Source organism: Macrobrachium rosenbergii, chromosome 15 (genome assembly GCF_040412425.1).
Source record: "Macrobrachium rosenbergii isolate ZJJX-2024 chromosome 15, ASM4041242v1, whole genome shotgun sequence".
Taxonomy (NCBI): Eukaryota; Metazoa; Arthropoda; class Malacostraca; order Decapoda; family Palaemonidae; genus Macrobrachium; species Macrobrachium rosenbergii.
In genome coordinates, this window is record NC_089755.1 from 28,937,490 (window position 1) to 28,965,176 (window position 27,687).

The 27,687-nt window shown below is 38.6% G+C and overlaps 3 protein-coding genes and 1 pseudogene across 5 annotated transcripts in view; 3 read left to right on the forward strand and 1 right to left on the reverse strand.

Moving 5' to 3' along the window:
* Positions 1 to 595: 595 nt before the first annotated feature.
* LOC136846489 (tubulin polyglutamylase complex subunit 2) lies at positions 596 to 16,466 on the reverse strand. The gene is made up of 5 exons (XM_067117334.1): positions 16,248 to 16,466; positions 11,801 to 11,968; positions 9,480 to 9,719; positions 7,990 to 8,183; positions 596 to 3,668 (listed from the first exon to the last, which is right to left on the reverse strand). The coding sequence occupies exons 1-5, from the start codon at positions 16,318 to 16,320 to the stop codon at positions 3,435 to 3,437; spliced, it is 909 nt and encodes a 302-aa protein (XP_066973435.1). The 5' UTR covers positions 16,321 to 16,466; the 3' UTR covers positions 596 to 3,434.
* Positions 4,151 to 27,687, forward strand: part of LOC136846488 (uncharacterized) — a 66,191-nt gene continuing 42,654 nt past the window's right edge. For 2 of the 3 annotated variants that reach the window (XM_067117326.1, XM_067117328.1), the window contains exon 1: positions 4,152 to 4,803. Coding sequence is in view for 2 of the 3 variants with exons in the window: in XM_067117328.1 (XP_066973429.1) it covers positions 4,751 to 4,803 (53 nt within the window). In the remaining variant the exon portion in view is untranslated. Of the gene's footprint in view, positions 4,804 to 27,687 lie in introns of all 3 variants that reach the window. The other variant, XM_067117324.1, reaches the window with a different exon arrangement.
* Positions 18,475 to 20,824, forward strand: LOC136846393 (uncharacterized; annotated as a pseudogene).
* Positions 20,674 to 24,164, forward strand: LOC136846824 (uncharacterized). The gene is made up of 2 exons (XM_067118094.1): positions 20,674 to 21,640; positions 22,152 to 24,164. The coding sequence occupies exons 1-2, from the start codon at positions 20,674 to 20,676 to the stop codon at positions 23,972 to 23,974; spliced, it is 2,790 nt and encodes a 929-aa protein (XP_066974195.1). The 3' UTR covers positions 23,975 to 24,164.

The window sequence follows — 27,687 nt, forward strand, 5'->3', positions numbered from 1 at the left end:
GAAAATTAGGTGAAATTAACAAGAACAATATTAAAAGATGAAAATTTTTTTATTCAAAAGGGTAAAAAAAATTATAAAAAGTATTTTTCCTACTGTCACTGTCTAAATCCAGGGCAAAATTTCCCTCAGTTTATATATATATATATATATATATATATATATATATATATATATATATATATATATATATATATATATATATATATATATATATATATATATATATATATATATATATATATATATTGATATATATATATAAATATATGAACTGAAGGAAATTTTGCCCTGAATTTAGGCAGTAACAGTAACAAAAATACTTTTTATAAAAATTCAATCTGATTTATGCATCTAAAGCATTTGACCGTTCTCTTACCACTAATGCATTTGCTTAATCTCTCTCTCTCTCTCTCTTCTTTCTCTCTCTCTCTCTCTCTCTCTCTCTCTCTGTATATATATATATATATATATTATATATATATATATATATATATATATATATATATATATATATATATATATATATATATATATATATATATATATATATATATATATAGAGAGAGAGAGAGAGAGAGAGAGAGAGAGAGAGAGAGAGAGAGAGAGAGAGAGAGAGAGAGAGCAAATACATTAGTGGAATGAGGGCGGGCCAAATGCCTTAACAGTAGATGCATGAGTCAGATTGAATGGGAAGACTTTTCACACTTTTTTTTACATATGATCTCATAGCTTATTCTGACAACCCGTTCTACAGACCAAAAAAATTTGTGCCCCTCATTTGACACATCTGGTGGGTCCCATGATGTTGGCCAGTGAAAGCTTATTGTTCACTCGAATAACTTGTTCTTAGGTGTACTTCTCTCATTGAATATCTCTTAGTTTCCACTTTTTAATTCCAAGGGCAACCACTTGAGCCATCCTGGTGCTCCAAGGACCTCTCAATATTTTAGGGACATCTCCCCTCTGTGAGTCGTTTTTATCGCTGCTTCTATTCATTGTTGCAATAAAGAAGGTATGGATCAAATCTTATAGATAACTCTGTATTATCATCATCTTAATGACAAGGAAGTCTAAGCGTCATCTACATTCTATTCCTGCCTCGACTGACAGCCTCAGTTGGGGTAGGAGCGACTCGGCCAGTCTGGGATTTATCTGTTTTTAGTTTCACTGCCCTAATAAATCATCCTTGGGACTTATTCAGTTAATGCAATGCGGACCATTAGACCGTTCATCAGAGAGTACACTGTACTTGTTGCCAAGTGATTCTGGTAAATTCCTATAAACGGGGGCCATTATTATTTACATTATTTCTTTCCGGTTATTTCTTGTTGTCCAGTCAGTTCAAACAACATTTCTTCTATACCTCTTCTGTTGCAAGTGAAAAAGTACCGCGATATTGGTAGCCAATAATGCACCAATAAAACTGGTGTTTATTTAGATGGTTCAGAGGGAATTTTGGGCTGACCTGATTATTCAAGCACTGCCCACTCACACTGCAGTACACATGAAGTCTTGCAAAGTCTGAGAAGGGCAGTTCAGTCCAGAAAATTTTATTCAGTGGGCCCTTGCTCCTGTTTGGTTAAATATTACCTGACGCTATCCCCTGTCCAGTTGCTTGCTAGTGTGCTTTACCCATCCCTTAGGAATGGACACATTTCTGCCTGAGAAGTCACCATCTTGCAAAACAACCATTTTTAAGACGCAGCAACAATTGCACTATTATCAAGATAGGCTCCATTTTCTAAGAGACTGGTCTCGGTCAGAAGCACAGCAGACTACCCTATTCAGTTTTGAGACAAATGCCAAGGTTCAGTGACTTGAAAGAAATCTAGAGCCTGAAGGGTGCCAGTGTGGCGAGCTATTGTGATAGATGGAGTTGTAGGGATAACTTGTTGTATGAATGTGGAATCCACCTAGAACTCAAAGAGATGCCACATCGACCCAGAGTATAACAAAGCACAAGAGTTTTTATTTACAAGTCAAGTCGAGATATCTAGCTAATTCTTTGACGTTTTTATTAAATACGAATGAAAGGTAGAATTCAGATATGTAGTATCTTAGTGGTACCAATGGTGACTTTATGCTGTTGAGGTCCCAGTTCAAATACATCTCAGATATCGATAGATTTCTCTGTCACACACCCTTATTGTCCCTGGAATGAGGTTTCGGAGAGGGCATAGGTCTACTTGCTCAGTCATCAATAGCATTACCTTGCTTACTCAGGTCCTGCTAGATGGGAGAAGGGGCTTGGGTGTCGGTCATTTGATGTGTGTATTTTGGCTCCTAAAATATTATGCATAAGTGCCAGTAAGGGCTTTAATATCTAGGCTAATACAGTGGAAATTTTCTGCATTTCAGTTCATCCACAATTCAGCAGCTAAAGTATGAATGTGAGAGTAACCGTTATAGCCTAACGTGCAGCTCATTTTCATAGGAGAAATGTAATGAACTTTATCAAGTTTTTGAGATATTATGGTAAACTTCCATGACTTTTAGCTTCATGCCTTAAAGACTGACCTGGAAATAAGTCTGAGACAAGGTTCCTCATATGGGGATTTGATGATTCTATCTTTAAATACTACCACGTCATTGCACATGGACAAGTGATAGTCATTCAGAACAAAGCAGGCTTCCTACTTCTTGACATAAGAACCGTGAATGTCTTTGCACCAATACTCATGCTGTCAGTCGTACCGGACATCTTTTGCAGCATCGGCCCACGACTATCAAAATTCAGCCCGTCAGTCAGTCCTCCAACTGTAATACACTCACCTGCTACAGATCCCTGTCTAACATGTATCTCAGCGTAAGAACTTCTTGTAACTCTCAGCAAATGGTCGCCAGAGCGAAGATCGGAACGTCAGAGGAAATAAAACTATAAAATAAAACTATCTTTGCATGACTTCAAGAAACTTGATAGGCCAACAACACGCTGATGACAATAACGATATAAGACGGACAGAGAAGACTGTACAAGTTAAATGCCGAATAAATAGATATATTCAATAATAATAATAATAATAATAATAATATAGACTTTATATTGCCTTTTCCATCGACACTACACGACCGTAAAGTTTGTATAGTATAAGCATTTAAGCAACGATAAATAAAAAGAAACAAATAGACACAGCCTCTTACATGCTTTTATGAATGTTTTGTTTTGGTTTAGTTTTGTTTACCCTTATTTACGCATCTGATTCATACTTCATTCAAACTGACTTATGGATACTATTATGTGTAAAGAGTTTGAAAATATGTACTTTCAACGTTTCTTCATTTTATTATGAGGCCGACTTGTCGTTCTAATGATTTATTGTCTCACGATACACATTTTCATAAACCAACAAACAATGACCCACAACCTTCCACGCAGCACTGAAGTCCTCATTTCTATATCTTGGGTATCGCCAGTTTATCAGAACTCTTCCTCCTCATTCTTTCTTGGCCGTGGTATTATCTTTAGCGCTATCTTTGGTGGCCTCCTTCGTGGTGTCCTTCGGTCCCGTTTCCTTGGCCGCATTATCTTTAGCGTTCTTCCCAACCTTGTGCGTTTTCTTGCTCTTGAAGACCGACCAGTCTAATCTGTTCACCATGTCCGGGGGCTGGCTTGTCCTAGGAGTCCTCGGCCCCTCCAGGAGGTGTCCTGCTACCACTTCGTACCACTGCTGCAATGGAAAAAATACCTCTTCGTTAACAGAGTACCTCAGGTAAATTTAACACACACACACACACACACACACACACACACACACATATATATATATATATATATATATATATATATATATATATATATATATATATATATATATATATATATATATATATATATATATATATATATATTTACAGGAATATGTACAATTACTTTCTTGACACTTTCATGTTGTCCTTTTACTTCATGTTGCCATTAAGTACATTTTACATCACTACGTTCTTTCTTGTTTGCATTTCGATCAGTATACACACACACACACACACACACACACACACACACACACACATATATATATATATATATATATATATATATATATATATATATATATATATATATATATATATATATTATATGTGTGCATGACACCAATTATTACTGTACAGCTTTGCGCTCCAGTTAATAACTTCTTTCTGCTGACTGTGCCATCTTGCGCTTGTCCACGATTTCAGTGATGAGAAGTTGAGAATATAGCTTTGCGAATGCTTTACTAAAAGCCTTGTCGCACGAAAAGTGGCCAGTTTTGCTAGGGAAGTAACGGAGAGTGTCTGAGAAGTAACAGTGTAGACTGCTGTATCAACTGATTCTAAAAACTTCGGTTCGATGACTTGTTGGTAGTGTATCAGAGACCCACATACACTAACTTCCTTTTGTTTACAATGCTCACACAGCGTTTCTGGTCTTTATATTTAATTAACATGGATAGGCTGATTCACGAAAAACTCGCAGTGCCGTAAATGATTGATAGAAAAGTACAAGGTCTAGAGAAAACGTATTCTCTAGACCTAGGAAAAGTGCGGGGAGATTTGCTGTTTGTGGGAAGTGATAAGTGATGTTTGCAAAGCAAGATTGTAAAGAGCGGCGATTATACCACGTTATTCCACCATAGGAAGCATTGCATGATAACAGCTCCAGTGATATCATAAAAAAAAGGTATATGACCTACGTTCCCAGAAGTCAGACGCCAGGGTAGATGAAAACGTACGAAACCAAATTATGGTGCTCCAGTCAGCTTCATTTTTGTGACTGATGAAGAGAAGCAGTTTCAAATTAGCACCGCTACCGTTAATTTCCTGCACGAGGTATGTGACTTTGTATAATATACTTTAAAATACTGCATTCATGCAGTATATGGTAGCAGGAAGGGGAGAGAGTTGCACATCTTGCTTAGATACAGTATGTATTTAGCACGTTCAGATGGAAAAGTGGGCTACCTCCCCATGGTAAACTACATTATAAAATTCCCTTAACAAGATATAATGTTTTTTCATGTGTGTGTGTGTGTGTGTATCTGTACAATACTGTAACCTAAGGCCTTGACCTTACTTTAGCCCAAGGCCCAGACCTTGCTGTAAATGAAGGTCTGGACTTTGCTGTAACCCTAGGCCCAGAACCCTCCTGTAATCCTAGGCCTAGAGCTTCCTGTAACCCTAGGCTTGGCCGTTCTTGTAACCCTAGGCCTAGACCTTAATGTAACCCTAGGCCTGGACCTTCCTGTAACCCTAGGCCTGGACCTTCCTGTAACCCTAGGACTGGACCTTCCTGTAACCCTAGGCCTGGCCCTTCTTGTAACCCTAGGCCTAGACCTTAATGTAACCCTAGGCCTAGACATTCCTGTAACCCTAGGACTGGACCTTCCTGTAACCCTAGGCCTGGCCCTTCTTGTAACCCTAGGCCTAGACCTTAATGTAACCCTAGGCCTGGACCTTCCTGTAACCCTAGACCTAGACCTTAATGTAACCCTAGGCTTAGACCTTCCTGTGACCCTAGGCCTAGACCTTCCTGTGACCCTAAGCCTAGACCTTTCTGTAACCCTAGGCCCAGACCTTCCTGTAACCCTAGACCTAGACCTTAATGTAACCCTAGGCTTGGACCTTCCTGTAACCCTAGGCCTGGACCTTCTTGTAACTCTAGGCTAGACCTTCCTGTAACCTTAGGTCTAGACCTTCCTGTAACCCTAGACATAGACCTTCTTGTAACCCTAGGCCTAGACCTTCCTGTAACCCTAGGCCTAGACCTTCTTGTAACCCTAGGCCTAGACCTTCTTGTAACCCTATGCCTAGACATTTCTGTTAACCCTAGGCTTAGACCTTCCTGTAGCCTATGACTGGATCTTCCTGCAATCCTAGGTCTAGACCTTCCTGTAACCCTAGGCCTAGACCTTCCTGTAACCCTAAGTCTGGCCCTTCCTTTAACCCTAGGCCTGGCCCTTCTTTTGATCCTAGGCCTAGACCTTCCTGTAACACCAGGCCTAGAAGACCTTCCTGTAACCCTAGGCCTAGACCTTCCTGTAACCCTAGGCCTAGACCTTCCTGTAACCCTAGGGAGATGCCGCACGAAAGTTAGATATTGTTTATAAGGCCTCATATATTCATAACAGTAATGAAATCAATGCAACCTGTCTTAGGTCGTTTGTGCCTCCTTTACTGTACTAGAACACTGTTCTCCGGTAAGGATGTCTGCTTCTGCCAGAGATTTAGCTCTTTTAGATAGAGTTCTTCGTGGTGGTAGGTTTGTTTCCTAATATTAGCAGTTATGAATTGGACCATCGACGGATGGTCTTTTGTTTGTCACTTTTTCATAAGTTGTATTTCAACAGAGATCTTTCCCATTCACAATTGATCCCTGATCCCCTTCATCTGCCGAGAGCAACCCGATTCGTTGAACAGCAGCACAAATATGCAGTAAATGTGCCTTGTAGAACTTCACTCAGTTCCAGAGGTCCTTTATTCCTCATACCGTTGGACTGTGGAACAGCCTCCCAGAGGATGTAGTGCAACTGGAACTTCGGAAGTTCAAGCGAAGATGCTATGCAGTACTAATACTATTCTTGCATTTTAAAAACATTTTTATCTATTTATTAATTTATTTTTTTCTTTTTATACAAGTGAGATATCTTCTCTCTGTACTTGCCTTTACCTCCTCTTACTTCTTCCTAATGAACACCATGTGCTTGTTCCGTACGAATAGATTTCATCTTTTAATAATAATAATAATAATAATAATAATAATAATAATAATAATAATAATAATAATAATAATAATAATAATAATAATAATATCCACACACACACACACACACATATATATATATATATATATATATATATATATATATATATATATATATATATATATATATAGAAAGCAATTTTTCTGGGTATTTCTTCTGAACAAAGACCCGTAATGTTAATCATTCAAGAGTTAATTACCATTAATAATAATAATAATAATAATAATAATAATAATAATAATAATAATAATAATAATAATATATATATATATATATATATATATATATATATATATATATATATATATATATATATATATATATATATATTAGAAAGCAATTTTTCTGGGCATTTCTTCTGAAAAAGACCTGTAATGTTAATCATTCAAGAGTTAAATATCACATCCTATTTCATGTGCTCGGATAATCTACGGATTAAAGAACGGCAGAGAGAGAGAGAGAGAGAGAGAGAGAGAGAGAGAGAGAGAGAGAGAGAGGGGGGGGGAAAGGGGGATGAGTGAGGTTCCTGTTCTTTCACTGAATAAATTGATTTCTTCGTTTAACTACCTGATTTCACATTCTCCGTAACTTGATATCAACGTCATGTCATCATTATGTGAGGCTGTAAAAATCGACTTTTTTTCCTGCGTTAATTCCTGCGTTCTCGAATGCAATGTATCTGTTAAATGAAACGTTTGAAGAGGGTCATCAGCTTCCACTTAAGGACCACAGACCTTCGTTAGTGGTTGTTCCAGAGAAAGACACCCCTGTTGGCATAAGGCTAATTTAATCAACAAAAGCACAGTCTTCCGTTGAAGACAAAGGAATTTAATATTACCTAGATCCGTAATTTTACCGGCTGACACATACCATTTGTTCTTGCGAAATAAGCAAAAAATATGGAAAATTTATCTAGCATTGCCAATGAAAAAATGAATCCTACATCTGTTGTCCAGACATGGATCCATTAGAGAAAATAATGAACTGCATCTTGGGCCACAAAACACTTCTACGAAATTACAATGAACTCATTCAATCAGTATTATAAAAGCAGAAACGAATCTGGGTTCCGTTCTGGATACTGATCTTCAAATCTGATATACTCCGCCTTGGTAAATAGTACAAAATTTCAATGACATTCCTCGATAACTAATGAGAAAATCATGTGGACAAATAAATAAATTATAAAGAAAAAATAACCTTCAAACTTCATGGGCACAGTTGACACTCAAAAGAAATGAGAAGACATATTTACCCTTGCCCATGGAGTGAGGCCAATTCCAGCGACGAGAGCCTGCCACTGCGGCATGCCCAGGTGGGCAAGCATGAGCCTCCAGTATGTGGTGGTATCAGGAGCCAAAAGATGAGGTCTTAAAGAAAGGTCAATAAACCAAAATGATCCCTCGGAGAAGTTGTCCCCCCGACCTGGATAAGCCACGACAACCCGGCCTGTTGAGGAGAGAAGAATGGTACTGCTTTAGTGTGTTTCTGAGTGCATATGCACTTGTGACAGTATGTCACTAATTTTAAACATATACAAAACTATATGAATGATGTGAGAAAAAGAATCAGAAAACGAGGTTAGAGAATTGGCATAAGTGAGAAGCAACCAGAAAATATGGTGGGAGGTGATAGAAGATCAGGAAAAGACCATCACAGAAGTAACGAATTAGATTAAGTTACTAGCTCTCCATTCAGATAATCGCACAAAATCAGAATTAATGAATAAAGGCGGGGCAATAAGAGAGTGAATACAGTCAGTGGAAGGGGTCTGGTAGGTGAATGATGTTATGTGGAGGACTGACTCATCAGCAAAAGCATGGATGGAAGAGATAGACTAGAGAGGGTGATTACAAAAGTGAAGGAATGCAGGGGGTGAGAGAACACAACCTTGATGAACACCTCTAGGGATGAGGAAGGGAGATGATACTGTGCAGTCAGTGACAGCTGTTCTGAAGCATTAATATAAAATAAAATGGCGGAAATAAGTTTCTTGCAGAAAGGAGTGAGCAGCATGCTAGGAGTTTGATTGCCGTTGTCAGATTCTGTCAAATACTTTGAAGATGTCAGGAGTGACCAAGCATCAGTGAGAGGAAAGAATGTCACGAATAGAACTTGCCTTACTGAACCCAAAATTGTGCTTCAGAAGAAGAACGTTGGTTTTAGGCAATTTAAGAAATGGAGCTGAGTAAAGTAGGGTGGTAGATGCTTTTACTTCACCCTTAAAAACTGAACAGGTTAACTAAATTTTACTGTGTGCTTTTGAAATTCGTAGTTTTTGTGTTTTGTAATCTATGCATATTGTATTCTCTAGCACACAAGAGTTAAGTTGCAATACTAACTACCTTAAAAAAAGAAAAATATCACATGCTTCAGCACACAAAAGTCAAGTTTCAGTTGTAACTACAGCATAGAAATGAACGTAGATAAATGAAGAAAATTTCTGTATGTGAAGGCTGGGTATCAACTGTGATTTAATTGTTTTGTATATTTACTCCAAATTTTAGCTTCACAATGATTACATACCATAGGTCCTGATGGGTGTAGCCATTTCCTCTAGAAATATTTTTATTTAAAAAAAAAGGCTTCAGCCATAGCTACTTCAGATACGTAACTACTGCAGTTGTTTCCTTAAACGTACTTTCCTTATTTGACTTCGTCTTTCTAACAGTCTCACTAATTAGGAAAACTTGCTCAGTTAAAACTGCTGCCAGGCACATTTATAGATCTAAAGACATAACTTACCATACCCTTGACAACTATCGATCTCAAACATTTTGGAGGAGTGAAATGATGGCGGTGATGGAGGCGGTGCAGGTCTGATGCAGCCTGGTCTCAGTGGCTCAGGCGGTGTTGGTGGATCCTCAGCCAGGGCTAGGTCAGTGACAGAGGGCGCCAGTGGATCTCCACTTCCTCTGCCACTTCCTAAGCGATTCACTCTTCCTAACGAGTGGATTTCCATGTTACCTAGCGGAAGGACTTTCCCTGAAAAATTAAAAACATCCCAAAGGCAAAATTTACTTTTTTCCTGGGTGAGATACATCTGGAAACAGAGAAAACACAAAAATGGCATCAGATTGACTGGAAATAATCATATAAAATTGAATCTTACAGTGCCAAAAGATAATGACAAAATTAGGTAAAAAAAATCTATTCTTCAACATTTTTTACCCATTCCTTTCTTTTTAGGAAATCTGTCATTGTCTATGATTAGGGCAGACTAAACATTACCAGGTAGTACAACAAGAGAGCAATAAACTGCATTCACTTGTGCTAGACTAAAAATCAAAGCTCTTCTGTTCTCAATCGAAGTGAGGTAAACAAGCTGATGCACAGTATACTCGGCTGGTATTCACTATAGGGTTTTCAGCGGCATATGCATGAACCAAGTTGAGTGTGCTACCTAAAAATGGCTCTACATACGAATAACTTGACAATATCCTCTCAATCCGCGCGGTGGCCACTGCGTTTATTACAAAGATTTTTTCAACCTTTACAAAATAAATGACAAAAAGTGGCTTGTAGTTTGTGTAACAAATAATGATAACAATAATAATAAGTACACACATACACACACAAACACAAAGTAGTGAAGTATGCCATTACCTTCTTTCAGTATCGTTTGAGGAGGTAACAAGTACCATGCATTGACTGGTATCAGTTCATTTATTGCCTGTACAGAGGTTTTACCTGAATGAAACCCTACATACTGAAAGGGCTTACTTTCCAAGGCGATTCGGGAAAATGTAAATTGATGAAGATTGATGGATGTTAAGTACAGGAAACCAACAAATTCACTGAAGATGGCTTACCAACTGCGTCATTTTCTTGAGGGCAAGTTTCTTGCCGACTTTGAAGAATGATTGACGACTACAACAAAGTTGGATTATACAAACAAAACTTAAATAAATCAAAGGTTATTCAACTTAGAATCAACATACATAAAAATAGTCTTCAAACTGACTATTAAAGCAGATTGTCCAACGAACTAGTCCCATGTATTGACTTACTTGTTATGCCAACATCATGATTAATCATTTACCCTATAAAGGGATCAAGTCTGTAATTACATTAATAAATTAGTTTCGATCCCTGTGAGGAGTCCTTTCGGCCCCTAGTTACACCCACTTTACACATAGCCTTTTGCTGTACCTCCGTTCCCTCTTCCTTTCTTCAGTATTGCTGTCCAGCCTCTAATTTTGCTTCATAATACAACGGTGAGGTTTTCCCCCAGTTCCACCTTTAGATCCGCATACGTCATTTCTTTCGTTTCTGTATCTCCAACTCCCTCTTTTCACTGCCTTAATCGTCGAATGGTCCAGAGTGCCCCAGTGCTTTGCTTGACAGCCTATATTTCATAAATCAAATCGATCTTTCGGTTCTCATAGAATAGATAATTTGAATGGCCTTGCTTGAGTTAAAGATACTGTCATTTTCCAGCGTCATTTGTTGAAAATGGTAATTGTATCGGTTATGCTTTGTAATTGGAAATTATTACTGTGTCATCCTGCTTTGGTCTCGCTACATCCACTACTAGCCACTTTGCAAAGTGTGACACTGCTTGCCTGTATTTATCACCTCATTATGGTATCCATATGGCAGTTTTATTCTCAAATATCGATAGTGGCCTTAGTTATTGTGAATAGATTTCCCAACACTTGTAATCAGGTTAACTTGTGGAAAATTAAAATAAGTCCCCACATTTCAAAATTCTCTTCGTTTTATGGGTTGTTCATTGATGCTGCTTTATAATACTCTGGGTGTGGTCAAGAATAAAATCTAATTCAGGTACCAAGGCTCTTTTCCTAGAAATCTGTGAGTCAACCATATTTAAAAAGTACAATTGCTTCAGCGCTATTTGAATTATAAGAGAACGCGTGAATATATTAAATATGCCAAGGTTGTACTTCAATAAACTGAAAATCATGAGAAATGACACTCGTTGCCAAAATAAAAAATTAACAAGAAAAATACTTTCCAGTGCCGTGCAGTTCTTTAGCAATAGATGATTACCTCTCTCTCTCTCTCTCTCTCTCTCTCTCTCTCTCTCTCTCTCTCAAGCTTACCTGCAGTTGCATAGTTCCATGTCAATTTAAAGCCATCGGTTGCCGTGAAGAGCGCCCTTAGCGTAGCCGGGAGAACGACATTGTGTCGCTGTTCCCAGGCAACGACAGCTGCCCTTTCAACTCCTCCGCGTACCACCACGCTCACGTCCTGCACTCCTCCGACGTTGCCTTTCGGAGGAAAATCAAGATGAGTTTTCTGCTCACTTGGTTCTTTAAGAGGGATAGCCGTTGCTTATGTGACTTGCTTCAGAAAAACAAATGGTTTTGTTAATCATGCTACGAACTTCTCTTTCCATTTTAGTAAACAACGGCAACATGACTAATAGTTTAGGTGTGTAGGGTTGCGACATTGTCAGCGTTACCATTATTATTATTATTATTATATTATTATTATTATTATTTTTATTGTTATTATTATTAACACTTCAGTCATTAGAACACCCAAATCTCTGTAAAACGAAGATATCTCGGCCCTAGTTGCTATCTACTAGTTTCATATATTTATTAGTAGACTCAGGGGCCCATGCGTAATGATCTCCCGTTGCCTGTGCATAGCTCTAGCTCTTAATAAGATGCAAAAATCCACCCTTGGGTATGTTGCTCTAAGGGAGGGTTATTAGGATACATTTTCAACAGTTTTATCTTCTGAAATACTAGCCTGATCGGCCTCGATGTTTGCTGCGGTGAGCGTTAAAAAAAAAAAAAAGCTGTGTCGAGTGTTGAGAACAGAAAACCTCTGACATTTAACAACATCTCTTATTATTGCCTCCTCTCAACGTCTTTCTCTTTGCATGTTTAGTACGGTATCAGAACAATTACGTTAATTCACCCTCCCTTTCTCTCTCTCTCTTTCTTAAGACAGAATCTCAAATCACAAGCTTTTATCTGTCTGCATTGTAATGTGTTGTATTTAACACTGGCTTTCATAATATAATGCCAGCACGTTGAACTGGGAATATTGACAGCCGTATGTGAAGAAATTCACTCCTCAGGGAAAGGTTCCCTCAGGGAAAGTCAAGTCGAAATCCTGACCGTTACCCAACGTCTGAGAGAGAGAGAGAGAGAGAGAGAGAGAGAGAGAGAGAGAGAGAGAGAGAGAGAGAATATAATTTAAGGAGATTTAAATTAGAGATAATTCAGAGAGCTATTTTCTTATTATTCAGTAGATGAAACCTATTCATGTGGGAGAAATCCACAGGGGCCATTGACTTGAAATTCAAGCTTCCAAAGAATATGTTGGTTTCATCCTCCCACCACCGACCCACACTACGGCAATAACTGATCATGGCAAAGTGCCAGTGATTTTTCATCGCCCTAGGGGCGGCGCGAACTCATGACATCTGAGTGGCATTCCAAGATACTAACCACTATACCAGCGACCTGTATTGTATTCACTATGCTACCTAGATACAAAAAATCAGCTCTAGTTTACATAAATATTCCCGATGATAATTAAGTTGCTTCACTGGAACAGCAGAATTGACAGAAAAGCACTATTACCTTCGCGGGCCTTAGGGTTTAAATCTGTGGATCAACGGTGATGAATAATTTAGCACGTTACACTGAAACGTATATTACAACCGTTCTCCTTCACAGCTTGTTCCCATTTTTATATGGGGTCGCAAGTTTAACGGTTGTAATAAACGTATATTACAACCGTTAAACTATGTAATTTGCTGAGAGCTAGTAAGGACTGCCCTTTAAGTGGTTAACGTATTTCTTTTAAGGTCTTTGGAGCCCTGTCTATCCTGAGGAAATATTTTTATAATTTTTATCTTTAATGTTGAATATTCTTGATATTTATGATCTTTAGTGGAATCAGTCTTTTTACTCTGTCAATATTCTTGCATAATAAAGACAATATGAAGTTTGTCTTTTCGTGAATGTTTCTTAATCATCCAATAGTTTCCCATTCTAACTGTAAAAACTGCTTCATGTAATCAGAAAATTGCAGCTGAGTCGCATTTTCGGCAATAATTAGGCTCTGTTAAATTTCATTGTCATTCCGTTACCTCACAGAATTATGATATTTCATAATTCTGATCAACTTTTGCATTCAGATCTTCCTAAACTATGCCATCCACTACTTTATACAAGATACGCAGTTTGTACTAACAATTCTTGACTTTTCCTCTGCAAGGTTCAGTACCGACGTTGTGATCAAATTATAAATTGATCTTAATCCTATAGCTGAATTGATGGAACTTCGGAGGTTCAGTCTTAGTGCAAAATTAATGCACAGAGCTCGTTAACATGAGTCTCTCTTCATGGTTTATTTGTAATTTGTTTTTTGCTTCATATATATATATATATATATATATATATATATATATATATATATTAACATATATATATATATATATATATATATATATATATATATATATATATATATATATATATATATATATATGTATATATATATATATATATATATATATATATATATATATATATATATATATATATATATATATATATATATATATATATATATATTAATATATTAATTACATACACAATTACACAATTGTTCTGTGCATTAGTAGAATTACTAAAAGGACGTCATTGAAACTGGACGGTATCTAATGGAGTATTTAGTCAGAAAAAGTTACAAAGCTTTCTTGGACAAACCGTCCACATTAGGTAAGGATACTTGATAATGTGGACGGTTTGTCCAAGAAAAAACTTGTAACTTTTTCTGAATTAATACTCCATTAGATACCATCCAGCTTGAATGAGGTCCTTTTAGTAATATATATATATATATATATATATATATATATATATATATATATATATATATATATATATATAATATGAATTTATGTTACTTATGCTCGTATGACTTTTTTATTCCTGAACATCAAGCCTAAAATATCGTTTAATATTGAATTCACTACACATCGGGAAGTTCAGTTGTAGACCAAGAGAGATGATCATACAGTGTTATGCAAAGTGATGAATTTAAAGTTAAAATGACTGAAAAAATGGGCTATACCGAAAACACATGGGTGAATACAAGCAAATATTTTACGTAGATAATGTTGTATTTTAGGGAAATGATACAGAGAAAAGGATTGATAAATAGTTGATAAATATTTGATTCTCATGATAAAAGATGTAGGGGCAGAGAATAAAGTCCGATATCGATGGAGTGAATTTTCGTACGAGATTTTGAACATAGACAACTAAAGAGGAGCATATTCAAATGTTAAAAGAGTGGAAGGATTTGATGTGAACTTAGGATACAGAAGTGACTATTGAGGGCAAGATCTGGGCAATAAGGAAGTTAAGAAATGAAAAGATGCCAGGAGTTAGTGGCATCGCAGATGAGATGTTGCGGAGTGTGCTGAAAGTGTGACTTGACTGACTGGCCAGGGTGTGTAAGATGCATCTTGATGAAGGAATTGTTGAGAGGAGGAACTGTTGAGAGGAGGAATTGTTCTTAGGAAGTTAAAAAATGTAGGTGGTTGTAAGAATAATGGAGCAATAACATTAGTTCTTATTAAACTTGGGAAGATATGTGGCAGGATTTTGACTAAGAAAATGAAACAGATACAAGATTTACAGAATTTTATGGTCAATTTCAGTGAAGTCAATGCAAATGTACGTAAATGTTGTATTGTGGCAGCACTCGTGAGCGTCAATATTACTGCAGCATTTTTGTGGCAGTGGGTCGACTCACGATGATAGAAATAGGTATCTAGACAAGTCATGAACTTGCTCAAGAATTCAGGAAGCTAGGCCAACAAGCAGTTGATATAAGTCACAACAGGAACTTGAAAAACGACTCGTGATCAAAGACAGGCAAACAGTCTACGCAGTCGTCGATAAGTTAATTTTTCAGAGGTAAGTGAATGATACGTTCTTGAGGGCATATTGTGGGGATTACCCGACAGAAACAAGTTCGGTCTGAATGATTATGTAATAGGCGAATCAAAAGACTGATTGGGAATAATGTCAAGCGAATAAGGAGAGTATTTATGTATGCGCACGATCCTTGTGTTTAGTCCTTTTATTGATAATTTGTAATATAAATTCTCGTTGATTTCATTTGCCTTGGGTATTTTTTTTATCTTGTTTAGTCACCCCAGCAGAAAATTCAGCTATATTTTTAGTTCCTTTTTAATTGAGTGTATTTCATTATTTTAGAAAGCTGAAGTGAAAATGAGGCCTTACCAAAGTAATTAGTACCTCGTTATGCTTACAAATTATTTTATGTTAATTTATGTTCCCCCTTATTTGAGTAATATATTGAAGTTTTATTGCTTTATATTATCATTTATATGATTTGGGTTAAATTACCAATACTTTCCTAATTACGTATACATAAGAAAAACTCATAACTTATCTTGATTGTACACTGCAAGCTGGATGTATCCTCAGGGCTTCCGACAATCTTATAATTCTTGAATAAAGTGAGGTAACTAGAAGCTGAACTTACGCAGAGTATCCACCAATCCCAGCGTGAGATCCGTAACAAAGTTGCAGTCTCTTTCTCTCTTGGCATCCATCATTGGAAGTTTCTCGTCACGACTTCATTACACGAATTGTCAAACTATCGCCATACCTCGCACTGCAGAGAAACCCTGAAATTATTATTACATGTAGGAAACGGCATTAAAGGTACGGAAGTGAGTCAGGTGGTCGCACGAGCAGCAGGTAGTGTTTAGAGTCGCCGTATCCATGGAAACCGCTGGACGTTGTGTTTGGTGGGAGAGTTCGTTGCGTCTAGAATAAATTGGTCAGAGCCAAAGTGTGATCTACTGAGCATGTTTGCTTTAACGATTCATAAATGAATTATAAAACTTGCTTTAGTGCTTTGTTGGAAGAGATCGTTTCGTTTAGAATAAATTTCTCAGAACGGGAGGGGAATGTGATAAGCATTTGCAATAACGCGTCATAAATGATTTTGTAATACCGGGATTGGTTGATTCGTCGATAGACAGTCGGATAGGTAGTTATATAGATAGACAGACAGTCAAGTAGATAAAGAGATAGATAATTTAATCGCAAGAACTAACTAACTATACAGGAGGCTAACTAACTGTACGGAAGTGAATACAGAAGCAATTGCTTTTACAGATGGCAACAAGATATTGATTATCACTTAATGGAAGGAGAAGAGGAAATAGGAAACGAAATACTGTAATGTATACTATTATACCATACGCCCTTTTCCCCTTCGGAGGGAAGTGGCGCCAGGAAGGTACAGCATTCCGGCCCTTCAGCAAGATTTTAGGGGTGAGGGTTCTCTCTCTCTCTCTCTCTCTCTCTCTCTCTCTCTCTCTCTCTCTCTCTCTCTCTCTTTTGGCACGATGGCCATTTGAAAGTACGGTTTTTCAGAATTTATTAAATATACTGTGAAATGAAATCTCTGAATGTGGAGAGGTGATAAATTCAGAACTTTTTTTTCCTGGTCGGATTACACGCACACACACACACACACACACACACACACATCTATATATGTGTGTATGTGAGTGTGTAATTGTAATAACCACAATACCCTCTTAACTTCCTGTATTCTTCACACTTTTTGTTAAGACGACTTTGTGGTTATTACAATTGTATACGTATCCAGTGAAAATTACTAGTAGATTCTAAACACACACACACACACAAACACACACACACACACACACACACACATATATATATATATATATATATATATATATATATATATATATATATATATATATATATATATATATATATATATATATATATATATATATATATATATATATATATTTATTTATTTATATGTATATGTATGTATATATTCAAGCACAACGTCTTAAACACAAATATATGGGATCTCTGGCCATTCATGGGGTCTGAAGAGACGACGTCTTGTTAGTAAAGGAGAAATAAACGGCACACTCATATATCTCTCTCGATGGCTCAGCGGTCAAAACTCACTGTAGATCGTTGTATTTAAACCAATCAGCTGTTCGAATCCCACTGTTGTCAAAGCACTTATTAATTATAATTCCCCTTGGGTGTAAGTTATTTCCGACCTATTGTGAACTGGATATTAAACCATATTTGTGAATATGAAAAATATCACGGTGTATGTGACAATATAGGGAGGCAATATTTTGTAAAGACATTAAGATAAATATCATGGAATCAAATGTATGAAAACTAAAGGCAGATTGTATTTTTAATATTAACAAAAGTTTATACAAACTGGATGATTGGAGTATGAGGGGTATTGTTCAGCAATTCAGAATCATGTAACTACCTCCTTACCTGTTTTGCTTTTAGGACTCCTTTATGTAAGCGCAGTTTCTTATAGTTGTCGACTCGTTTGCTCGTTTACTATATCTTTTAGTTATTGCTTATTTTTTATTCTGTTTATATGTTTACTCTTACTATTTAACGTTCCCAAGCTGTTTATTATTTTGCTCTGTACCCTGAACTGGTGTATGTCAAACACACGAAAGTGCTAGGCCCTTTTGCCTTATAATATTTCCTTCTGTCTCTTGCAGTACATTTGGTCATGTGATCCTTGTGATGGTATAGGATTCTCTCTCTCTCTCTCTCTCTCTCTCTCTCTCTCTCTCTCTCTCTCTCTCTCTCTCTCTCTGAGCGGGGTTCGGACGTTTTGTTTGTCAACACCCGCTTTTGAATGCTCTGCAAACTTTCTCGATTATTGAGAGATATTAAGAGCTATCGCTACCTAGAATTGGCTGAAAGCTGCAGTGAGGCCCAGTGATCAGTGCTGTGACATTAGTGTGCTTAAAGGTTTTTGAACTTAGACTTTATTTCTGAGTAAAAATCTCGTTTGCTGGGCCATACCTCTACGTTCAAATTTTTTAAAACCGCGCATGCGCAGTGCAGCGTGTGTGACGTGTGTATCCTCGTCATGGCTACGTCACTGTACCAGAGATACCAACTCAGATACAGGCGTTGCCAATACACCAGTTGAACATCATTATGGAATTTTCAGGACCCGGTACTCTTGCTGATGTTGAAGACGATCTTGCTTTAAGTGATGATAATGATATGGTTGAAGATTACCAGAGACAGGAACACTGGCCACAACTTATCTCTACTGAATCTCAGAAATTGGCCCCTGCTGGTGCAGCCCCTACCCTGATGGAACGCACCCCTATCTCCAACAAACGATGTATGGAACATGATTCTGATAGCAGTAATGAACCATCAACTCACGCTGCTAAAACTACCAAGTGTGATGCCTCATCTCCTCAAAATGAAGCCATAAATCGTTCCCTGCCTCGACCAGCTATTCAGAGTGTACAAACCATGGCTACAAAACCTGTTCTCCCTGCTTTTGCTCCCCGTGCTGAATACGTAAAGCTTCTATTTAGGGAGAATCCGGGGGTTAATGTGAAGCTTCGCTGGCTCTCGAAGGTTATCAAGATATTCAGCCTTGATTGGGAATTGGCTGAAGTTAAAATGTCTTCAGTCACTTCTCGTTTTGTATACATATCAAGACATCGCCTGGATATCATAGATAAAGTCAAGGGTGGTGAGGTCCTGTCACTGGTGTTAGATGTTCAGGATGCTGTAGACAGGCCCCGTAAGTTCCCTACATATCTCATCACTCGATATCCTGTGGACGTAGACCCTTCATTAGCTAAGGAACTGACGGGGTATACACTGCACGTCGTTTCATACAGGATGGGAAGCCCATTAATCATCTTGTTATCACTTGGAGGCACTTAGACCAACCCCGCCTCAAGTTAACTTCTCCTTCCTCCCTTGTCTACCATCATGTGAACTGCGCAGAATGCCGGATGAAAAGCCATCGTGTTTCAAATGCTGGGGTATTGGCCACATCTCACGATACTGTGCTGCCTCTGAAAAGTGTGCGTTTTGTGCTGCTGAGCATGACAGTCGGACCTGCCCTCATCGCCACCCTGTACCACCCACACTGGTTGACAATGCCTCGGCTTCAGCATCAAACTCGCTACCTCTGCCTGCACCGGACACCTCGCATTGGAAATGCCCGAGATGTGAAGAGTCTGGAGTCAACGTATGGCATGGCTGTGCCAGACGATCACGCACTGCATCAAACCAGCATGTTGCACAACCACTGCCACTGCCATCAATCCCACCCACTGTTGCTGCTTCCTCGCAAGTGTCTACACTTCGTAACGCTGTAGAGGTCCTCAAGTCTCGGTGTGACTCCCTTACATCACGTTTTGAAGCCATTGAATCTCGTTTAGAGAGAATGGACACTCGCATCGATAGTCTTGTAGCCTCCTTTGACAACCTGACTTCTAAATTTGCTACTAAAAACATCACGCTACAGTCCCTCGTTGAAGCTCAACAGGCTGTTATCACATCAGTCACTTCACTTACCGAGAAACTTGACTCACTTGCTAAACGTCTTGAGAGTGTTACTAACCCCCATGGAGGACCTTTACCATGTGATGCGCCACCCATTCATGCCTGCGTCACTACTGCCTCCTCATCTGGTCACCGACCCTTAAAGAAACATGTTCGATAATCAAGTTAAGCTTCATGTCATCTCATGGAATGCCTGTGGTATTACAAACTGGGCAAAACTTTCTGCACTCAAGGGATTTGTACATAGTCACCACCCAGACGTTATTCTAATTCAGGAAGCTTTTGTTGGTAATGCTCAGCCCAGGGAAGAAGCCCCCTCACTCACTGGCTATGTGTCCTACGTCCATTTAGTAAGACATGGCCTCATTACCTATATACACACTTCTATCCAGCATAGACTTCTCCCAAACTCTGTGGACGAAGATACAACATTTCAACTATTTGAGATTACTGTTGGCAGAGGCACCATACGACTATGCAACGTATATGCTGCACCAGGCAGGATAAATACAGCCAGGCTTCCAGTCCCCACTCTCCGTGGTATGGTTTACATGGGAGATTTTAACGCCCGTCATTCAAGCTTGGGAGATCTTGCTGGCACTGTGAACTGCAATGGGAATCAACTTCTGCAGTACATTCGTCGAAATCAACTGACCCGCTGGGACACTGGTGGATCTACGCACTCACGAGGTGGTACTTTGGATCACATCTTGACATGTGGACTCGTACCTTCCCGAGTCCAGTGTACAACTGTTCCCACACTCTTCTCTGATCACGTTGGTCTCAGCATCCAATATTCCCTTCCCGCTGCACCTACTCCAATATACAGTCGAGCTTACATCATAATCCCACCTAAGTACACTCCTATGTACATCTCATATATAACTAACCTTCTTCCTACGTTTGACCTCCACTGCCCTGAGAAACTTTATTCCTCACTTGTTAGTGCCACACATGATTTCCATACACGATACATCAGAAAGCCACACATTAGGCATCGTGCTAATGCCATGACACTGGATAATAGAATTTCTCAGGCAGAGAAGAAGGCGATGGATGACGGCTTTGTCTTCATGAGACAACCAAGTCCTGAGACACTGCACCAGTATCAACTATCAAGAGATGATCAAGTTGCTCTACAACATTGTGTACTAACAGATTCTTGGCACAAGTTAACGGACAGCATCAACCATCAAACAAGCATAGGTTCCATATGGCACCTCATCAACAGGATTGTGAAAAAGAAACCCCCAAGTGTCCTCCACCACAGCCCTGCTCAGTATGCACAGGACCTCATTAATGAGTGGTCAACACAGTCACGAAGCACCAACCTTCCAGCTCATATACAAGACACTCTCTCCACACATGAAAACCACCATGCCCTCCGTCTCAGTACTGCCTTACTAAGCACTGATGAAGAGGACGATGTACCCATAACTGAGGAAGAGCTACGACGTGCCTTAGCAAGGAATAAGAAATCAGCTCCTGGTGATGATGGCATCACCTACTGTATACAGTCCTTCACATACTTTTAAAAGTACCTGGCAACCCTCTCCTCCAGTTCTACAACCTATGCCTCAGCCTGGGATATGTACCACAAGCATGGACTCATAGTACAATAGTGCCTGTCCCCAAGCCCGGCACTGACAAATTCCGGCCTATCTCCCTCACCTCCTGTATCTGCAAAGTATTTGAACGTATTCTCCTCTCACGTCTCATGTTTCGGCTGCAAGATAAGCTTTCGCCCAGACTATACGGCTTCCTTCCCCAACGAGGAACTCATCATTGTCTCATGGAGCTTTACACTCGTCTCTCCCCGACCAGTGTTGTAGCCTTCATTGATTTGAAAAGTGCATTTGACATTGCAAATAGAGACATCATTCTAGACCAGCTCATTGATTTTGGAATCAAAGGAAACCTTTTGAGATGGATACGTGGTTATCTACGAAATAGAGTCTCTCTCATGTGCTGTTTAAGGAGTGTTGAGCACTTCCAGGAACTGAACTCGGTACTCCACAAGGTGGAGTACTTAGTCCATTTCTGTTCAATATTCTCCTTCATCGACTTCTTTCCCTACTTCCTGACACTGATAACACAACCATCACTTGCTACGCAGACGATATATGTATTCACTCAGGATCTCCAGAACACTTGCAAAACTTCCTCTCCTCCTTCTACGAAGCAGCATCCTCCTGTGGTCTCATCATCTCCCCAGAAAAAAGTAGAATCTTCTCCCCCCGGCCAGTGAGGTATCTGCCAGAATTTACCGTGGGGAACAATGTTGTACCTCTGTGCACGCAATATCTTTATTTAGGAGCGCCAGTACAGATAACACCTTCCATTCCAGCAAGACAGCGAGTACATCCCATTGTTCAAGATCTGTTGGCCCGGTTACAGCGTCGCCTGACTCCTCTCAAATGGCTTATTAATTATTCTGCAGGAGTATCTATTCCGGTCGCCAGAACCATATACATTACTCTCATCCGCTCAGTGGTAGATTATCTTTCCCCTGCACTGTGTCAACTCTCCAGATCAACTCTGCAGCCTCTTGAAAAATTCCAGAACCAAGCAATGAGACTCATCCTAGGCTGTCTAGCCCCCACTAGAATTGTAAACATGCAACATGAACTCCGTCTCCCACCACTTGTTGAGAGAATATACTCCAATGTCACCTACTTCAGTATCAAATGCCTGTATTACCCTCACCTTTCTCCCCACTACTCTCACATCATCAGGACTTCCCTGGATCTAGATGCACCTCGACCACAACTACGCCAGGGGGGACGTAAACTAGTCAATACTGTCTGTTCAAGCATCTGGGAGCTTAACGTCAACATTGTGGCAGAGGATGTGGACCATGGCCTTGCACCCTGGCAGACTCCTGTGCCAGCAATCTCTTACACTCCAGTCTCCAAGACTGACTTGCCTCAACTTCAACGACAACGTGCATTAGAGACCATTGACAGACTGTCCTCGTCCCTCAGTATAGCTCACCATTACTACACAGACGGTTCCCTGCAGCAGGACGGCAGCGCTGGATGTGCTGTTTTCTCCCCCACCTTAGAACCACCACAAGAGGGCTGGACAGGTCGTCGCCTCTCAAAGTCATCAAGCTCCACATACTGTGAACTACATGGACTTCTAGATGCAGTTACTTTGATCACACAAACAAGAAACAACGGCTTGATCATCTGCGACTCGCAGTCAGCACTCCAAGCCCTCTCATCACATAAACCAGCTTACCACGGCCTGGTTACACAAATACTTAGAAAACTAGACACAGCCAACATGAGCTCACTGGTAGTACACTTCCTGTGGATTCCCTCCCACGTGGGGCTTCTGGCTAACAGCACTGTTGACCGTCTCGCGAAGGCTGCCTGCCAACTGGATCCTCCAGATGCCGATGCACCCACTCCATCTCTCCTGTGCTGCAAGAAGATGGTATACCAGGCTGCCCGCTCACCCACCCATCGTCGTAGTAATGCAGAGAGGGCCACCAGTGTATCAATACAACACTATGACCACTTCCTTCCTCACCAACACAAGTATCGCCGCAATGGACTCATGGTTCGTCGAAATAACGTTGTGTGTGCCCGTCTTCGACTGGGTTGGCGCCCAGTTTGGCAGGTGGCTGGGCAAGATGGGGCTCCTCAATTTTCTTCCTGTAGGTTATGTGACGCGCCCAACGCCAACACCCTAGAACACTATTGCCTGGAATGTCCACTTGTTACCAATTTATTACCACAAATATTCACAGTAGTTGATGTATGTAAGCAATTGTTAACAGACTATAATTTGCTTGATGAAATTCTCATGCATCATCCTCACTTTGGTGGTCACTGAACAAGTATTTCCTTTCATCAAATAGACTTTGTGATATTAACTAGAGCTAGGCCATTGTTGTACTCCATATTAATTCTATTGTATACGTTAATTTCCATATAGATGTAATTACTAATATTGTCACCATGTACTTAAATGTCTGACGCCAATGTGCGCAATAAATTGATTAAAACAAAAAAAATCTCTCTCTCTCTCTCTCTATGTATATATAATATATATATATATATATATATATATATATATATATATATATATATATATATATATATATATATATATATATATGTATATATATTATATCTATATACTGTATATGTATGAATATATATCTACATATATATATATATATATATATATATATATATATATATATATATATATATATATATATATATATATATATGTATATATATTATATCTATATATATTATATCTATATACTGTATATGTATGAATATATATCTATATATATATATATATATATATATATATATATATATATATATATATACTATATATATATATATATATATATATATATATATATATATATATATATATATATATATATATATATATATATATATATATATATATATATATATCCTTTTAATATATATATATACGTACTTCATTATTTAATGACATATATATATATATACTGCATTATATATATATATATATATATATATATATATATATATATATATATATATATATATATATATATATATATATTATGTGTGTGTGTGTGTGTGTGTGTGCGCGCACTGGTATGTAGAACATCAACAGTATTTCTTTTACAATGTAGCAGATGTAAGACTTACTGCTCAAGATATCAAATTATGATAACGAATAATTATATGAATGAAGCTTAGAGGTGTTTCTTAATTTTGAGGTCATATACTCGTTCTGATACGTTTGCAGGTAATTTACAGCAATTTATGGCTATTATTTTCTAGATGAAGGGTGGCAGTCTCTTAACTCTTAGTTAAGATATCTGGTTGTTAATTGTATAAAAGTATGTCAAGTCTTACTAATGGAATCTAATTTGCGGTTCTTTCAAGTTGTTCTCTCAGCTAAATGACTAACTGTTTTCTTAATCGCTCAAGATCTGAAGTTACGGTGAAACTGAATTTTCCATCCGTGTCATTCTCCCAATCGCTCTCTAAATCGTTTGATCTTTGTTACTCGCGTTTCTATCAGTTTTGAGTGTCATAAATGTCTGTGGAATGTCATTTTAGCTGACAATTTCTAAGGCGTCCTTTCTACTGCAATCATAAATACAATATTTATCAAGTGGGTAAGCATACATAAGTTTATTCAGCAGCCAGACTGAGATCTTTGACCTTATCTTGCTAACCATTTATCCGCACGTGATCAGTTAATACTTTTTAACCTAAGATATCTCAGAGAAGTGACTTACACTGCATGGTCTAAACTCCTGTATGTGTGTTATTAATGAATAATATAATTATTAGCATCTAATTGGCGGAACGGGACCTTACCTCCTGTTATTAATGAAAAATGTAATTGTCATCATATAAGTGGCAGAACAGGAATGATAGTTACACACGAGCACACGCACGCAAATACGATGGGAAACACAGAAAGGTAAAAAAAAGTTCCTTTTTTTAACGATAGAAGAATCCAATACAGTGTTTCCAGGGAAGGAAAACAAATTTTTCCCACTTTTGACCCCATCTTATCCCCCTGCCCTCCCTCAACGGGGAAGTCTCATCGCTTTACGCCGTCCTATTTCTCTTAAATTCTCTCCAACTTCACCCCAGCGATCCCAGACCCGGCTCCCTAAGGGTACTCTCGGTCCGGATGCGATGCCCCGGTCCCCGGGAGAGACCCCCACCGGAAGCCGTTCACCGGCTTCTTACCGGATGTTCAGTTCCTGCCCGCTCCCTCCTTCCCGCCCTCCCTCCCTCTCTTTCTCCCTGACCTTTCGCCGAGTACTTGAAGATAAACAGCGAGGATTTGATGGGATGGAGCGTCGTAAAAAGACGCGTTCAATCGCGCAATTAAGGGATGGTAATTATGAAATGTTGGTATGTTTGTTTGTGCTGGGTTGTAGCGCAATGTAAGGTAGTGTCGATTTCTGCTATGTGCTCGTCGGCTTGAAGCTGTCTAAATATTTATTAATCTGGTATTGTTTTGTCGCGTTAATTTGCATATATATATAATATATGCGTATATATATATATATATATATATATATATATATATATATATATATATATATATATAAAGTTAAAAAGTCATTTTATTTAGTAGCAGAATGAAGCCCCAATTCTTCTTTTCTCAAGTGGCCTTGGTGTATCAGAATAAAATAAATATTTATATGTCAAAGGTTTTTTTTTTGCCTTATGACCCGTTGCTAAGTAACCAATTGGTTCTTAGCCACGTTAAATAAGTCTAATCCTTCGGGCCAGCCCTAGGAGAGCTGTTAATCAGCTCAGTGGTCTGGTAAAACTAAGGAATACTTTGTAAACGGAATTTGTATATTAAGGGTTCAAATCTAATCTATTCCCTTCAATCTGTGTTTGAGCTTCAGTATTTACGTGCATGGCTCCCAGCAAAGAACCTTTGTACAGAAGGATATGAATGATCATAAATTGATAGTAATATCAATGGTTAGAGAAGCAAAAATATACAAAGCAAATTCAGAATCTCGGATGGATTTGCTCAAAATTTTTTTATGAATGTGAGGAAGGATGTTGTACAATAAGAAGGATGGATAATGATAAAGCCAGTCTTACGGTTCTCGACGTAGATACAGATGCGTGACACTGAAAGAAGATTGATACAAAATGTTTCTCTCTCTCTCTCTCTCTCTCTCTCTCTCTCTCTCTCTCTCTCTCTCTCTCTCTCTGCAATGACGATATGATTTATAATGTAATATTCATAGAAATCCGGTCTAAGACGAGCAAAGGTATACTGTACGGTAGCAGCGATTGTAAAACTGACAAATACAGTAAACAGAAATAGTGGCAAGGAGAATAAAACGAGAGAATAAATGATGAGAGTGTCAAGGAAATGGGGAAAGCAGCTGAAGGTCTTTGAATCCTTATGCTCAAGGATGACAGCAGCAATGGACTGATCCCATGAGATTTAGGCTCAAAGCCCAGAGCTGGGGCACCTTCGACCATTTCAGCGCTTAACACAATGAAAAGTGGGGGTTTGAGTGGATGGATAGCAAGATAAAGAGTTCCATAAAATAAAGGACGTGAAGTACAAAAGTTTAAAGGTGGAACTTTAGAAAACCCTGCAGCTGCATTAAGAAGCAATATAGTTGGAGAGGTTGGACAGCGAGATTGAAGAAAGTAAGCAGGACTGGAAATAAAGTAAAAGGCTAAAAAAGTGGGCTCAGCTAGAGGCCGAAGAGACGCTGCATACACCCTTTTTAAATTCCTACAGTTTACCACTCCCTTTAGGGGGGTGGGTTAGTGCCGTCAGTGCACCTCATGAAGTGCACTGTAGGCATTACTTGAGGTTCTTTGCAGCGTCCCTTCAGCTCCTAGCTGCAACCTATTTCATCCTTTTACTGTACCTCTGTCCATATTCTCTTCTTCCATCTTACGTTCCACCCTCTCCTAAGAATTGATTCATAGTGCAACTGGGAGGCTTTCCTCCTGTTACATCTTTCAAACCTTTTACTGTCAATCTCCATTTCAGTGAAGAATGACCTCGTAGGTCCCAGCACT